General features: G+C 42.8%; 2 protein-coding genes across 3 annotated transcripts in view; one reads left to right on the top strand and one right to left on the bottom strand.

The window, feature by feature from the left end:
* C14H16orf70 (chromosome 14 C16orf70 homolog) overlaps window positions 1-10601 on the top strand; it is a 64312-nt gene extending 53711 nt beyond the window's left edge. For both annotated transcript variants that reach the window (XM_032230773.1, XM_032230774.1), the window contains exons 14-17: window positions 1945-1988; window positions 3119-3177; window positions 4603-4675; window positions 8066-10601. In XM_032230773.1, coding sequence (XP_032086664.1) covers window positions 1945-1988; window positions 3119-3177; window positions 4603-4675; window positions 8066-8155 — 266 coding nt within the window. In that variant the 3' untranslated portion in view covers window positions 8156-10601. The remainder of the gene's footprint in view (window positions 1-1944; window positions 1989-3118; window positions 3178-4602; window positions 4676-8065) is intronic.
* Window positions 10602-13683: 3082 nt separating this feature from the next.
* B3GNT9 (UDP-GlcNAc:betaGal beta-1,3-N-acetylglucosaminyltransferase 9) lies at window positions 13684-15410 on the bottom strand. The gene has a single exon (XM_032230853.1). The coding sequence runs from the start codon at window positions 15092-15094 to the stop codon at window positions 13850-13852; it is 1245 nt and encodes a 414-aa protein (XP_032086744.1). The 5' UTR covers window positions 15095-15410; the 3' UTR covers window positions 13684-13849.
* Window positions 15411-16204: the final 794 nt, after the last annotated feature.

The raw sequence follows: 16204 nt of genomic DNA, 5'->3' as shown, positions 1-16204 counted from the left end.
TTCCACATGGACTTTGCTTCTTAGAAGGATCGCAAAAGGTGATCACATGACCCCGGGACACTGCAACCGTCATAAATATGAGTCAGTTGCTAAGCATCTGATTTTGATCACATGATTGTGGGAATGTTGTAGTGGTCGTAAGTGTGAAAAGCATTCAACATCCATACTCACACTTCAGGAAATATTTAAAGAAACCTCGATGAACTTTATCGAAAACTTTTCTGCTGTCCCAAAGGTGTTTTTTTTTTTTTCAAAAGGCAACTGGGACTTTGTTTTTCCCTGAAGATGTTTCACTTCTCATCCAAGAAGCTTCTTCGGTTCTTTTTTTTTTTTTTAGTTCCAAGTTTTTAATTTTTTATAAATATATGAAACCAATGCATGAACAGTGTGGCACCTGGGTGTCAGACATTCTAATAGAAATAAAACTAGTAAAGTTAATCATAATTATTACATTCATTCCACTTATGTATTTCTAATAATAATACACATTTATAATAGGTTGCAATCTATCATTGTTCAATTGTCCCATGTTTTCTCTTGTCGTTACTTCCATTTTATTATATAAACGTTGTCAATCAGAAAGGTCAGCAGTTTGGCGGTTCGAATCCCTAGCGCCGCATAATGGAGTGAACTGCCGTTACTTGTCCCAGCTTCTGCCAACCTAGCAGTTTGAAAGCACATAAAAAATGCAAGTAGAAAAACAGGAACTACCTTTGGTGGGAAGGTAACAGCATTCTGTGCAACTTCTGTGTTTAGTCATCCTGGCCACATGACCACAGAGATGTCTTCGGGCAGCGCTGGTTCAGCACCGCCCCCTAGTGTCAGGAACAACTAACACATATGTGCGAACCTTTACCTTGTATATACTAGTATTATCCCTTCTCTTATTTCTATCACTTATTCTAGCTTTTCATCATGTCACCCTTTATTAAAAGACTTTCTTTCTCCTGTCTAACATCTAATCGTGTCACCTACCTAAAAAAGAGAGAGAGAGAGAGAAAAGCGAAAGCAAATCCGAACAGCAACAAAAAAGAGAAATCATCCATTCATCGTCTCTTGCCCGCTTCGATACTTTAATTGCTATGCTTTAAGAGAGAGAGAAAAGGAAAAGGAAATCCAAGCAACAATTTAAAAAAAAGAAACATCATCATCTAGAGCAGTGTTTCTCAACCTTTTTGTGCAAAGGCACACTTTTTTCATGAAAAAAATCACGAGGCACACCACCATTAGAAAATGTTAAAAAAATTTAACTCTGTGCCTATATTGACTATAGGCAGGTGTTTTTCCCACGGCACACCTTACATTATGTCACGGCACACTAGTGTGCCGCGGCACAGTGGTTGAAAAACACTGATCTAGAGTAGTGTTTCTCAACCTTGGGGACTTTAAGTCCCGTGGACTTCAACTCCCAGAATCCCGCATAGGGGGAATGGCTGGGGAATTCTGGGAGTTGAAGTCCACAGGACTTAAAGTCCCCAAGGTTAAGAAACACTGATCTAGAGGCTTCTTCGGTTCTGGTTGGATGGCGGAGAATCCCAATATGACCCTGCCTATCTCCGGTTTACAACAGAGTCCTTTCCGCAGCTCCGAAAAGGTTCCCCACCCATTTGCACCATTTAGGTGACCCTGAAGGTACAGATAAACCTCCAAGTGGCCTCGGTGACTCTCAGGAAGAGTACTAATGACCAGATGACTGCAAGGAATACAGATCCTTCCATTCGCCACCATTCGGTCCGAACTGAAGAAGCTTCTTGGGTGAGAAGTGAAAGGTCTTCAAGGAAAAACAAAGGAAGCCCAGTTGCCTTTTAAAAAAGCACCTTTGGGGACAACCATGACCTGGATGATGGAGAACCCCCGTAGATATTCCTTTTCTGCTCTGGGCATTCGCTAGGAGGAATGTGCTGCTGACATGTAAACTTACTTTTTCTCTCTCTCTCAAACTAGAAAGCACCGAGTCACAGACGGAAACCTGTACAACGTACAGCAAGGTAAATCACAAAGAGGAGATTCTTTGAACAGCCCTGACCTTTACAGGTGTTTTACTTGTTGTTGTTTTTTTGTCCAGGTTAATAGGTGGTTGTTGTTGTTAGTTGCGAAGTCGTGTCCGACCCATCGCGACCCCGTGGGCAACGTTCCTCCAGGCCAGGGTCCTCAAACTCTTTAAACAAGGGGCCAATTCACGGTCCCTCAAACTGTTGGGGGGCGTGGCTTGGTGGTCATGTGATGGGGGCGTGGCCAATTTAGCAGTCCAAACAATACACACAAATTAAACTTTAATTTGTTTTGCTCCTAGGGTGGAAAGCAGGTTAGTGAAGGGATGTGGCTACCTTAGGGTGTGTATGAGGGACTTCTGTTTATCTATCTATCTATCCATCCATCCATCCATCCATCCATCCATCCATCCATCCATCCATCCATCCATCCATCCATCCATCCATCCATCCATCCATCCATCTATCTATCTATCTATCTATCTATCTATCTATCTATCTATCTATCTATCTCCTTCCTCTCCTCTCTCTCTCTCTCTGGAGGCCGGGGAGGCCAAAAGCCCGTGGGCTGTAGTTTGAGGACCCCTACTCCAGGCCTTCCTATCCTCTACCATTCCCCGGAGGCAGCGGTGGGTTACCAATTTTTATTACTACCTGTTCGGGCACGCTTGCACACGGGTGTGATGCTTCTGAGCATGCCGAAGCATACCTGCATTGGGCAGGTAGGCGGAGCCTCCTGCCACTGCTACTACCGGTTCTCTCGATCCGGGGCGAACCGGGAGCAACCCACCTCTGCCCAGAGTTTAATAGGAGGGGTGCTGAAAAAGGCCATTTTACATGGGGTCTGAGAAGAATCGGGGGGGGGGGGGGGTTGATGGATTCATAGCAGAACACAGCTTACTTAGATATTTGCAGTTTTTTAAGTTTCCAGGGAGGTCAAAGAAAGAGCAGGCTTAGCCAGAAACGAGACAGCTGTTGGGTCTCCACTGAGAGACGTTCACACTTCTTCCAAAATGGCACCTGAATTCTGGAAACAAGATGCACGCAGAACCTTTTTTCAGTTTGTTTTTAAATAAGGACATTCACAACGGGCTTCGTTCTCTTCATTTCCTTTTTTTTTCTTGTAGTGGGATAATATTCAAGAGCTTCTTGGACATCCTGTGGAAAAACCTGTAGTTCTTCATAGGTAAAATAAATAAATAAAAAGGATTTCTTTTGGGAAGAAATAGCATGCCTTGCTAGGGAGAGATGAAAAATAAAATGCAGCTCCAAAAATACTATTGAGGCGCTGGAAGGGAATAGATTCTAGATTATTTAGTACTGCTGAAGAATATTACTCAGTGTTCATTTGAGGTCATGCAAAACTCGATCAGAATAGAGTACAGAATAGAAAGGACTTTAAGGTCTTCTAGTCCAACCCTCTATTCAAGCAGGAGACCTTATATTATTCCAGACAAATGGCTGTCCTATCTCTTATTGAAAACCTCCAGTGATGGAGCACCCAGCACTTCTGAAGGCAAGTTGTTCCTTCTTTTCTCTAGCCCAGGGGTTAGCAAACTGCAGCTCTGGAGCCGCATGTGGCTCTTTCCTCTCTCTGCTGCGGCTCCGTCACTGGTCGGCGCCACAATTTTGAGAGGAGCTGCTTCCAGTGGTGGGTGGGGAGAGAGAAGCACAGTGCACCAGGAGAAGACTCTATGGCAAGGGGAGGGTTTTCCAGTTGTCTCCACAATTGATAGGCTTTCGGTTATGACAGGCAGAGGACAAAGTACGCCGCTTTAGGAGGAGACTCTATGGTGGGGGAACTGAACTTCCGGTCAGCTCCATAATTGAACAGGGGGCTTACGGTTAGGACCTTTGTGGCTCCCGGTGTTTTCTTTTCTGTGGGAAACGGGTCCAAATGGCTCTTTGAGTGCTTTAAGTTTGCCGACCCCTGGGCTAGACCAACCATACCTAATACCTGCAACTGTTCTTCAACCATTCTGCAACCATTGTTGGTTGGCAGGTGTTATGGAGAGAAGCCTCAAGGGCAGGGAGTCATCCAATTCTGATTATAATAGAACCTGCCCACCACAGTCGTAACTAGCACTAACAATGGCCCTTAGACTTATATGCCGCTTCACAGTGCTTTCCAGTCCTCTCTAAGCGATTTAAAGAGTCAGCCTATTTGCCCCCAACAATCCTGGTCCTCATTTTACCCACCTCGGAAAGATGGAAGGCTGAGTCAACCTTGAGCCGTCAGGATCGAACTGCTGGCAATTGGCAGAGTTAGCCTGTATTCTAAGCCACTTTAACTCCAAATGATCACTAAAGGAATGGTTATAATTACCTGTGCTTTTGGAAATCCACCTTCACTATTATTTTGCTTGTTGAATAACGTGCCTCACGACAGAATTTATGACTTCCTGAATAATTCATAGCATAGCAAAGAATGTGAAGCTTTTGCATTTTGGGGAAGTTCATAACATGACTTCGAGGCCAGTAAAGTATACATTGCGAAATAGCACCGCGTGTTGGAAAATTCAGCATTCCTACAAGGGTGGTTTTTCGTTCTCAGCTGAGGTTTGCTTTCATACAGCCGGCAAACATAAACTTCCTACTTTCATTTCTGCAGGTCGTCCTCTCCGAACAACACAAATCCATTTGGGTCAACCTTTTGTTTCGGATTACAACGGATGATCTTTGAGGTGAGAAAAGCTACAGTCAGTTAGAATTGGTTTGAAATATAGATAAATGTATGTGTGTGTGTATGCGCGTGTGTGTATGTGTGTTCTAACCTAGGCTTCCTGAGACAGTAAAAAGCACACGCTTAGTCCCCAAAACCCTCTTTTTATTTCAACGGCTGTGAATTATGTTCATTCACAGCTCGTAATGAGTCACAAATAGTTTGTAAAGGGTCCAACAGAAGTCTGCCACAGTCCTTCGGGATAAGGCTGATAAGCACCCACTTTTATCTCCCTTGAAATGCTGCCAAAGACCTAATTGGCAATTAGCTTGGCAAGGCCACACAGAGCACAGAGTCAAAACAGAGCTACAGAGTTTAAACTGACCAGCATGAACAAAGTTGCTTCCTGCAAAGGCTCACGTGCCTTTGCTCTTCCTTTATGCCCTATGGGAGGGGGCCAATCATCTCCAAGCCTTGCTCCCAAGTTGCCCCTTTGGTCTTAACTGTTCTTGCCTTCTGGCAGCTCTGCGCATGTGTGCACTGGGAACAGGTTCCCCCTGTTGCTCTGCCTTATTGCTGTCCAACTCTGGAGGCTCCAAAGGCAGCTGATAACTGTCAAATGGCCCTGGGCCCCTCTCTGCCTCTGACACAGAGCCCTCATCCAAGCCTTCCCCAGACTCCAGGATTGGCCCATCTTCCTCCCCAACCTCCTCACTGTCCAACTCTGCTGCCAGCTCCATAGGCCGTCAGTAGACCACAACAGTATTTGTCTGTGTATATGTTTGTGTCTGTGTGCGTGCATGTGTATCAGGGGTGGGTTTCAACCGGTTCGTGGCAGTCCCTGCGAACCGGTTGGTCGCCGAACCCGTAAGTAAGTAACTTCCGGGAACGGCGAAGGGTGCGCGAACCGGTTGGAACGGGGCAAGAAACCCACCTCTGATGTGTATATAGACGTACACATACATACATATACCGTATTTTTCGGAGTATAAGACACACCTTTTTCCCTCAAAAAAGAGGCTGAAAATGTAGGTGTGTCATACACTGAATACAGCATTTTTTGCCTCCCGAAACCCCGCCCCCTTCATCAAAATGGCAGTGCAGAACCTCTAGGAAGCTTTCAGAGTGTTCCAGGGGAGAGGAGAAATGAGCGAACAGGCCATTTTTTGCTCAATTTTGCCCAGCCTCCAAGAGCACTCTATAAGCCTCCTAAAGGCTATGCATGCCATTTTTTTGACAAAAAACAGGCCCATTTTTGCAAAAAACAGGCCATTGTTTGCTCTTTTTTGGCCCTCCACCACACCCCCTAGGAACACTCTACAAGCTTCCTAAAAGCTATCCGTGCCCTTTTTTAAAAAAAAAAAAAAACAGGCCCGTTTTTGTGAAAAACGGGCTGTTTTGGGGAGGTTTGCAGAATGCAAAACCTTTTTTTAATTTGCCTCTTTAAAACCTAGGTGCATCTTATACTGCAGTGCGTCTTATACTCTGAAAAATACGGTATATATATATACACACACTAATACATATATACATATACTTCAATGGATGGATGGATGGATGGATGGATGGATGGATGGATGGATGGATGGATGGATGGATTTGAGATAAGAAGGGCCACTAGGCATATTGGATATTTCCAAGTGTGTTGGTTTGTTCTGCTTGCTTATTCCATAGAGAAGCTTCCCAATTCCACAATCATTACAAGCATTCAATATGCTATTATTGTCTTGAAATATTTTGCTTTCTTATCCCCTCCCTCTCCCCCTGGGGCTAAAGTTGCTTTATGATGACTTGATGGTATGTGTGAATGATAAGAGGCAGCTAAACACAAAGAAGTAACATGAGTGGATAAATATCTCAGGAAGGACCCTCCCTAGTTTTCTGCTCTGCAAAGGCAACAGGGGAGAAACTTAACTCTCTCTTACTTGCAAGAGTTTGTTAATATAACATTGCAATAAAGTAGAACTACAGGTAGTCTTTGGTTAACAATGGTAATGCGTGATTTCCATTGCTAAGTGATGGCATTCGCTGTTGCCATCGTTAAACAAGGATTGGGGGTCATTGAGAAAGTCCCAGGTCATATGAGCATTCATTTGCAGCCTTCCCTGCCAGCTTCTCACAAGCTTCTCAGCAGCCCAGCAGACAGGTGAGTGTCTTCTTTTGGGTGGGGGTGGGGGTGGGGGGATGGCTGAAGAGGGGCAGCTTGAGTGTGGAGGGACCGAGGGTAGCTACTGCCGATGGGTGAAGATCTGGAGCAATTTACCAGATCAATCTCCAACCTCCCTTGCCGTCTTTCCTTTTGAGTTGCCTCTGAGAAGATGGCAGGGAAGGCTGTAGAGAACATTCACAAGAAAACAAGCAAGCTCAGAGAGCACCAAAGATACATCATTCCAACCCTGAGCTACAAATATTCTCCTTTATTGCAACGTTCACATGACCATAGGGACTCCGGAACCATTATGAGCTGGTCAAGCGGCCAGATTGCAATCATGTGGCCTCAGAGATGCTGGGACAGCCAGAACTTAAGGATCTGATATAAGTGCCACTTTGTTGTGGCCCATCGGCTGCTGGCTCCTCCAGCAGCCAAATCGAAGGAGGAGGCGTGGGAGTGAGGGTTAGCATCAGGGCAACCTGAGAGCTCCGAGTGGGAAGAGGGAATGGAGCTGTCAGAGACAGAGGTCTGGAGGTGGCTGATGAGGAAGAGGAGGAACAGGTGTGTCCAGTGCCTAATGTGTGGAAGGCAAAGGAGAGGAGAGCAGTGAAAATCTATGGGCTGACATTCCTAATAAAGGAATCGTTGATTTAATCTCAGAGTGGTTGTTGTGTTTGGGGAGCTGGGTCAAAACACACTTATTCAGCCCATCAAAACTTCAAACAGTCCCCGAACGAATGAACTTTAGATGAGGCTTGTTTGTAGTTTGACCAGGCATACTTCCTGTCTGGACGACCTCACAGGACTGACGTCCCTTTCCGTGGGATGGGCTGAGCCAGCCCTTCCCTGGGCCTTCTGGGCTGACCTTAAGGTGATGCGTGTCAGGTTTCCAAAAGATGCCCTAATTGATTCATGAGCCTCGAGCCAAGTTTCAAAAGAAAACCAGTCATTTATTACGGAGCACCATTTCGGCAATACCCTAATGCAGTCAGATCTAAGCCTCATTTGAATTATGGTTGAACTTTGCCCCTGTTTCCTCCCTCCCCTCAGTCTGTGTCATAAATCACATTCTCCAACGAGGTGCACCCCTCACAAACCTGCTGTAGTAATCTGAGATCCGACTCTAGCCAAAGGTATGGGTGGAATGCGCTTCCCCCACCCTTTCCTCACCATGGCAACTTTATGAATTGACAGTGCATTCTCTAGCTCCCAATCCCCTTGGCTGCCATATTGAATCTGTTGGTTGTCTCTTATTCGCAGGTGATGCAGAATAACCACATTGCGTCCGTCACACTCTACGGCCCGGCCCGGCCCACCATCCAGACCAAGATCTTGGACCTCCCCCAGTGAGCAATACCCATTGAACCTAATGCTACACAATTCGCTCAGCGTGCCTTGAGTTGCTGCCCGCTTATCATACGGAAAAGCACGAAATGATGGAGAACGTGTGTGAGTGTGCGTGTTTATGGGAGAGAGAGAGAGAGAGAGAGAGAGAGAGAGAGAAAGAGAGAACAAGAAAGCTTGGCCCTCGCCATCTGTGGATGGCACAAGCTGAAAATCCTCTGAAGCTGAACCTTGCAGGACTTGGAGACAGTGGCAGAGGCAACACACACACACACACACACAACTAGCCGGCACTACCATTAATCCTCTCTTCTTGCTTAGCCCTTGGAAGATACAGTATAAATGCAAAGAGTTTGGCTTTTAAGAGCTGGACAGGGGAGATGAGCTTTTAAAAAGAGCTCAGCAAGGAACTGCATATTTTAGAAGCACAATTGTCTTATCCTTGGGCATCTGAAAGCAGGTCTCTCTCTATATATATACATATTTTTTCCCCTTTCTTTCTCATCTGTGTTTGCGTCCCACGTTTTGAGAGTCGCGTTTCTGTGTTTTATTTTGCTTCTGGAAGGGAAAAAAACGGAATAAGACAAGCATATAGATGGATAAAGACTCACACAGAGCTCATGTATAGGTGTATATATAAAATTAAATACATGAGTTTTTTGGTAGCTTGGGATATCTCCCCCATCCCAGGCTCAACATGTCCATAATTTCAGACATCCGATGTTGGAGACGAAGGAGCAAAGCAACCTAAAGACTCGGTGGTCATATATATGTACATATATATATATATATATATATTTGCACTACATACACTTTAATTACTTGATAAGACCTTTTGAATTTTACTGAGTGCTGGGTGTGAGTGGAGGCTGGGGTAAGTGGGGGTTTTTTTTGTTTTTGTTTTGCCACACCTAAAACAGTGGAGGGGAAAATCCGATGCAATTTTTCTGCACTAACGTTTACTTGATGCAATGAAACAATTTTGTCTCCTGCCACATTTGGGGAACTAAAACCCCAGTTTCTTCCGGGATTGGAGGGGAGGAGGAACAAAAACTCGAGTTAGATGATTCCTACGAATCATGATGCTTTTAGGAAGAGTTTGGATATGTCGTTGTTTTTTTCCTCCCTTTTAATGCAAAACAGATAACTAATGTGCATTCTCAGAGGAATGATGTAGCTATCTTAAATGTCCGCAGCGTGACATGGATCTGATTTAGGACGTCTTGAAATCCCTCTTCCTTGTCCCGTAAACGAGGCTAGCGGGGAAATTGGGATGGTTTGAAACAGTTTCCTTTTTTTTCTCAAATATATCCTGCTGAGATGAAACGGAAAACATGTCGCCTTAAGGGATTTTCCCCGAGAACTTTTCGAAGAGCACCAATTCCGGAGGAGAAATTTCTGAGTTGTCTTACTTGGAGCACAAGCAGAATGAGGACTGCCTCTCTTTTATTTTTTAATTTAATGCCAAAATTTTAGCCAAAGAGATCCTTAATCTAGTTTCAACATTTCTACATGTGTATAGATAGAAGGAGATAGGAATAGAGATATGTGTTGGGCAGGTCCACCTCCTCCGTCTGTAGCAGGGAAAAAATAATAATTCAGTGACTTCTAGTTAAAGAAAAGTTATTTAAAAGCTTGTTATTTCAAGAAGATTTTAAGGGACGCATGTGATTCTTTTGCTGCTTTTTATCTAAAAGAAAAAAGTAAATAATAAATGGTCTCGCTTTTCTTTCGATCGTAACCCTTTTTACAATAGCGGAGAGAATTTAAAAAACAAAAAGGCTGCGTAGAGAGACGTTTATAATTTTATCCCATTTTTTAATATTTTGGTGTAGCAACTTGTGATATAAATTATAGATGATTTTTGTGAGTTTTAAAACTGTGTGTAAATACAGATTTTTTTGTAAATACAAAAAAAAAACATTTTGTAATTTTAATTCTGTGTACAGCTAACGCACGTGTATAAATTTATTCGCAAATGAGGAATAGGGAATTTCAGAGTGTTAAAAAGTTAATGAATCCTGGACCGGTAGCAGGATCAATGTTGTGTGAGTTTGCTGTAAATTTGTGTGTGTGTGCGTGCGTGCGCGTGTGTTTGTGTCCCTCCTTTTTTTTGTCATTCGGTCCTCTATACACTGTTGGACTAATAAATAAATAAATGAATCAAGGAAGCCCCATTGGGCTAACGGGAAGAAATGGCTTAGGATGTACCTTTATTCTTAAATGTTTCTGCAAATCCTGTTTTTTTCCTTGGACAGTTGCTTGCTGAGACATTTCCTTTTCTTTTAGTATCCCATGAATTTGTGTTCTCCTGTAAATTCTCTGAAATGCGTTAACATCTAGCATGTACCTTAACAGGACAAATAAACAAGACTCAGTTGCTTGGTTTAGCTACGGTGGCTGAGTATATATATATGTACTTTGCAATAAATGAGTCAGTCTTGGATTTATCTTCCCGCCTCGATCCTGCAGAAGGTGGGGAAACCTTTTCAGAGTTATCTTGTAAAGTAGATTAGGTTGTAAGAGATTTTGGCTGAGTAATCCTTGTGCAGTGCTCAAAGTTAAGTTTCTTTAAGGCCAGGATTTCTTTAATACATTCTGTGAGCTGGTGTGTGTGCTCTACAGGTATTCCTTGATTTACAACTTTTCATTTAGCCTACCAAGTAAATCACAATTCCAATATATTCCAATCTCTGACAGTGTCTGTCTGTCTCTCTGTGTGTGTGTCTTCCTCTTTCTTTCTTTCTTTCTTTCTTTCTTTCTTTCTTTCTTTCTTTCTTTCTTTCTTTCTCTCTCTCTCTCTCTCTCTCTCTGTCTCTCATTTTGTCTTTGTGTCTCACTGTCTCTCTCTGTCTCTGTCTCTCTCTGTCTCTGTGTGTGTCTCTCTTTCTGTCTGTCTGTCTCTTTCTGTCTCACTTGTCCCTCTCTCTCTGTCTCTTTCTGTCTGTCTCTCTTTCTGTCTCTCTGTGTCTCACTTGTCTCCCTGTGTGTGTGTGTGTGTCTCTTTGTGTCTCTCTCTTTCTTTCTGTCTCTCTGTCTGTCTCACTCTCTGTCTGTGTGTGTGTCTTTCTGTTTCTCTCTCTCTACCTCTGTCTCTCTCTCTCTCTTGCACGCACGCACACCTCCAAGGTCTCTTCCAGCTCTATGATTCTGTATTCTCACCATATCTTCCTAAGTTACCACCGTGCACGGAATCCTAATTATGGCTTGTTTGTTTTGGTGCACAGATTCATAACAACCAGGTTGTGTGAACTGGATATAAATATTTACAGTCGTAAAAGATTATAAAATTATTGTTATCTTGCACATACTGCCATTTTCCCCCCACCTGAAGTATAATATTGGTTAAGCTAACCATGAAAATAGGAAAATGTTTTTCTCTCACTATTATTTATTTTTCTGGACGAATGCTTTCTATCAGCACAACATAATAATAATCTTGTCTGTTCTTTCTTAATTGGAAACAGATTCCCCCGCTGTGGTAAAATAATCAGATGATGTGATGTGACTTGCAAATGTTGACTTGAACTTTCTGATCTCTTTCCCACCAAAACACTGGTGAAATCAGCTTCCCAGGCCCTAAGGCTACCATGGAAACTTTTTTAAAAAGTTTTCCCCCCTTTTTGGTGCGTGCAAATCAAAGCAAAGATCATATTCCTTAAAGGAATCTGATCAGAGGGATCTAGAAAATAAATAGAGTACAATGATTTCTCTCACTGTAATTTAATTTTCCCAAAGTTTTTTTTTCTGACTCATGAACACAGAAACAATGAATTTGAACAGTATTTATTAGATCATTTTAAAAAGCTCCCATCTTCAGCAACAAATTCAGGAAGGAAAAAGTTTTCCTTCCCTCCCTCCCTCCCTCCCTCCCTATCATTCATTACATCTCCCTTCTTCCCTTCTCTCCTTCCTTTCTTCCATCCATCACATCTTCCTCCCTCCCTCCCTTTCTTCTTTCCTTTCTTTTCTCCCCCCTCCTTCCCTTCTTCCTTAATTCCTTCCTTGCTTCCATTCCCATTCATTCAGTCACTCAAAAGTTTTCCTTCCTTCCTTCCCACACTCCCTCCCTCTCCCTCCCATTGGCAAAAGAGGCCTGTATAACACTGGGTCTTTTTCCCAAGCACAGCATTGCAAGCTTACCAAATAAATTGGACATGATGAAGTACTACAGATAGTCCTTGACTTACAACAGTTCATTTAATGGCCGTTCAAAGTTATAATGGCATTGAAAACATAGGCCTATAACCATTTTTCACACAAACATGGCAGAATCCCCGTGGTCCCATGATCCAATTTCAGATGCTTGACAAGTGACTCACATTTCTGACAGTTGCAGTGTCCCGGGGTCATGTGATCACCTTGTGTGACCCTCTGGCAAGCGAAGGCAATGAGAAAGCCAGATTCTCTTAACAGCCATAGTACTAATATCACAATTGCAGTGGTTCACTTAACAGCCGTGGAGAGAAAGGATGTAAAATGGGGCAAAAATCACTTAAACTACTGTATTTTTCAGAGTACAAGACGCTCCTTTCCCCCCCAAAAAAGAGGGTGAAAATCTGGGTGCATCTTATACAATGAATACCGCAATTTTGGCTTCCCAAAAGCCCGCCCAGCACATCCCGTTTTTCGCAAAAAACGGACACCAGTGGGTTTGGGAGGACTGCAAAGTGCTCCTGGGAGCTGGATAGGACAAAAACTTTTATTTGTTAAATTTACCTCTTCAAAATTTTGGTGCGGCTTATACTCCGGTGCGGCTTATAGTCTGAAAAATACAGCATCTCACTTAGCAACACAAACGTTGGGCTTAATTGTGGCCACATGTCTAGGACTACTTGTTTCAGCAGCAGCAGGCCCATTGAAAACAAACCAGCTAGTGTGTTGGGTAAAGAAGCGACATCAAACACGGGCATTTCCTGGATATCCAATTCTGGGAATTTCCTTACGATGGTCATGCCTTTAAAAGTGTCACCAGAGGGACTTCCTATTTAGAAAACTAGTTGGGGAAGAATCGCTTAGGGGAGTTCCAGTTACCAGGTGACTTCATATCAGACATTGGCTATAAAAGATGAGCTTAGATGGTTGTGTTTAAATATCTCCCCCTACAAAAGCTATGCCAGGTAGCCCTCAAGAAGACCTTCAACGGTCAGTTGAAGACCTAACATTTGCCTTCGCACAACATGATATGCTTGATTAGAGTTAACCTTGGTTTATTGCAGTGGTGGGATTCAAATAATTCAACAACCGGTTCTCTGCCCTAATGACCAACTAGGTAGGCGTGGCTCGGTGATCATGTGACTGGGTAGCCATGGCTAACTCAACGTCACTCACATCAATGGGCGCTTTGCCTTAGTTGTTACAATGTCATAAGGGTTAACCGGAGAGGCAGTTTCTATAAGCAGGGCGATAAAGATGAGGCTAGAAACAACACCAGAATGTTTCCTTCCTGCCTTCCTTACAGGATTAGCCCTGTAAAGTGGGAAAAAACAAAAGGAGATTTCTTCCAACAGCCGGTTCTCCGAACTGTTTAGGAAGTTAACAACCGGTTCTCCCAAATAGTTGTGGACCAGCTGAATCCCACCACTGGTTTATTGGTTTGTGGGTTAGCACATGGTTTCTGCTTGAGTGTACTGGGTGGACTCCGGAAAAATGAATGGTTCAACATCCTTGTAGAAACCCAGTCATGGTGTCCACCAACCCTTAGACACCATAATTTTTGGCCATGTCTTTAGTCTTCTTCCATCGGAAAGCTTTCCTTACTTGCTTGTTCTGGGCGCAAGAGAGACGTGGGTTGTGGAGGAGATTCCACATTAACCAGATTTCAGCTATCTTCAGACCATGGACGACCATCAGGTCTTTATAGAAACAAGGATCAAAAGTCTGCAGATTGGGAGCTGCAGAAGGTTGGGGTATTCCAAACGTCTTGAACCCTTCGTGCAAGACGGGCTTCAGGTTGATCCGTTGCAAGCACATGCCCAAGAAGACATCATCGATAGGGAAGAGTTCCACTTGAGTACAAGCTTGAGCAAGTTTCTTCAAGGTGCTAATGGACAACAAGAACCCACCGCCCCCGGCATAGGCTGGGTACATGCCTAGCCCATACATCGTTTCTGGAATATAGTACTTGCTTTTCCGGATTCGGATCGGTTGGGCATTGTAGATGATGTCCCCGACGAAGAGGTCCTCGGAAGGATTGCAGCTTTCCAGGAAGTTGACAATGTTCTCCATGTTGACGAAAACATCAGCATCACCTTTGAATATGAACTTGGTCCTGGAACAAAATTCATCTGCCCAGCTTAGGAAATGGATCTCTTTCAAGGTCAAGTTGAAGAAAGTATCCAGAAAGTCCCACAGCAAAATGTCCCGGTATAGTTGGCTCTCTTGACGGACCAGAATCTCCCAAGTTGGCAACGTCGTCTTGTTCTTGGGAACTCCTAGGAGGAAAACTCTTTGGACCTGCATTCCGTTCACCAGGCCTTCCCTCCCCCAAGTCTTGCGCACGATTTCACGGCGGTCAAACTCCTCAACCAGCGATTTTATGGCAACGAGCAAAAAAGGCCGCTCTGAGCTTTTCGTGCACTTCTTCGGCTGATTAATAAGAAGGTTGAATTTCCTATTGTCCTTGTTCCTTAGGTAAAGCCTGAAATCAAAGTTGGAATGAGTCAGGAGGGCCGGTTGTGTGACTTCGTCTTCCTCGATTTCCAACATGGCATCTTTCATAGGCGAGATAATTCTAGGCTGCGACACGTGACTCTCGACGTTTGACTCTTTCTGGAAAACGGGAAGGCGCAAATCCCTGTGAGTTGCGGTTGAGGTCTTTTTCTGGCCTCCTGCTTTTTCTCCTCTGTGCGATGTGTGGCCCAGTTGGGAATAGAGCATGGTGAAAAGAGCTACCCCCAGGCAAAGAGTGCAGATCGCATCACTCCTGAGTTGAACTCTCATCATTTCCAGGAATTTCAAAGAAATAATCCAACGTAGCACTAGGGGAAATCTTTGCTGTCAAGGCCCATCTGCAAATGCAAAACACCGTAGGTTAGTCCTTCAGAATCTCAAACATTTCAGAAATTGTCAACAAGGTAAAAATATGTTTTAATTAGGATGCGTGGGAATTATATTAAGAACCTTAAAGCTGTTACCGTAAATAGTTATGTTGATTATATAAAACTTGAAATTTGAAACTTGGAATATTCATATTGTTAATGGAAAATAGATGGAAAAGAAATGATGAATTGTTTATTTTTAAAGAGAAAGAAAAATTATATTGTTTGTACATGTTAAAAGCTAGAAATTGGAAAATAGGAGAAGGGAAGTAATACGGCTAAAATTGGAAATCATGGAAATATAATGTAAAATGAATGATGTCTTTTGGCAGGAATGTTAAAGGGGGAATTTGGACAACGCTCTGTTCACAAAAGAATTTTTATTATTTAACATAAATAAATAAAAAACTTTTAAAAAAAGAATCTCAAAAAAGTCTTCCACTGAGGACATTTTACATTAATCATAACTTTATAATAATTCATTAAATGTACTGTATATGCTGTCCAATTCCCAGGGGTTTTGTGCTAATTTAACAACAATAAAGCCAGTTTCATTTATTTTTTTAAAACAATTTTTTTTTACTAAACAAACAACACACACAAAAATAATCATCTTACATTACATCTTGTAGAAAGTGTGTCGGTTACAATTAGCTTTCGTGCATCTCTTCCAGAGTCATTACTTACATTCATATTGAATATCAAAGTTCTTGATGAGTCTTACTTTCAACATATCATAGTTCTCATTTGACTGAAATTGTTTTAGTGTCCTTTTGCCTAGAATAATCCATAGTTAAAAAACACAACCACCTAATGGCATTTCATTAATTATTACAGAGTCATCCAATAGCCTTAAACCTTTATAACACATTCTAAAGAAAAATTAGTTGACAAAATATCTAAGCCCTTTTCTCCCCTCAAATCACTGTTTGCAATTTGTGTCCACGTTCCTTTTGTTATGGTAGTACATGTATGTATCATTAACTGTATCCCTTATCCTTATCATTCCATTGTT

This window comes from Thamnophis elegans, chromosome 14, assembly GCF_009769535.1.
Source record: "Thamnophis elegans isolate rThaEle1 chromosome 14, rThaEle1.pri, whole genome shotgun sequence".
NCBI lineage: Eukaryota > Metazoa > Chordata > Lepidosauria > Squamata > Colubridae > Thamnophis > Thamnophis elegans.
This window is presented reverse-complemented; position numbering and strand designations above follow the sequence as displayed.

Bases quoted from the DNA above. Each gene is read 5' to 3' on its own strand.
- B3GNT9 (XM_032230853.1), bottom strand. From the start codon at position 15,094: ATGATGAGAGTTCAACTCAGGAGTGATGCGATCTGCACTCTTTGCCTG.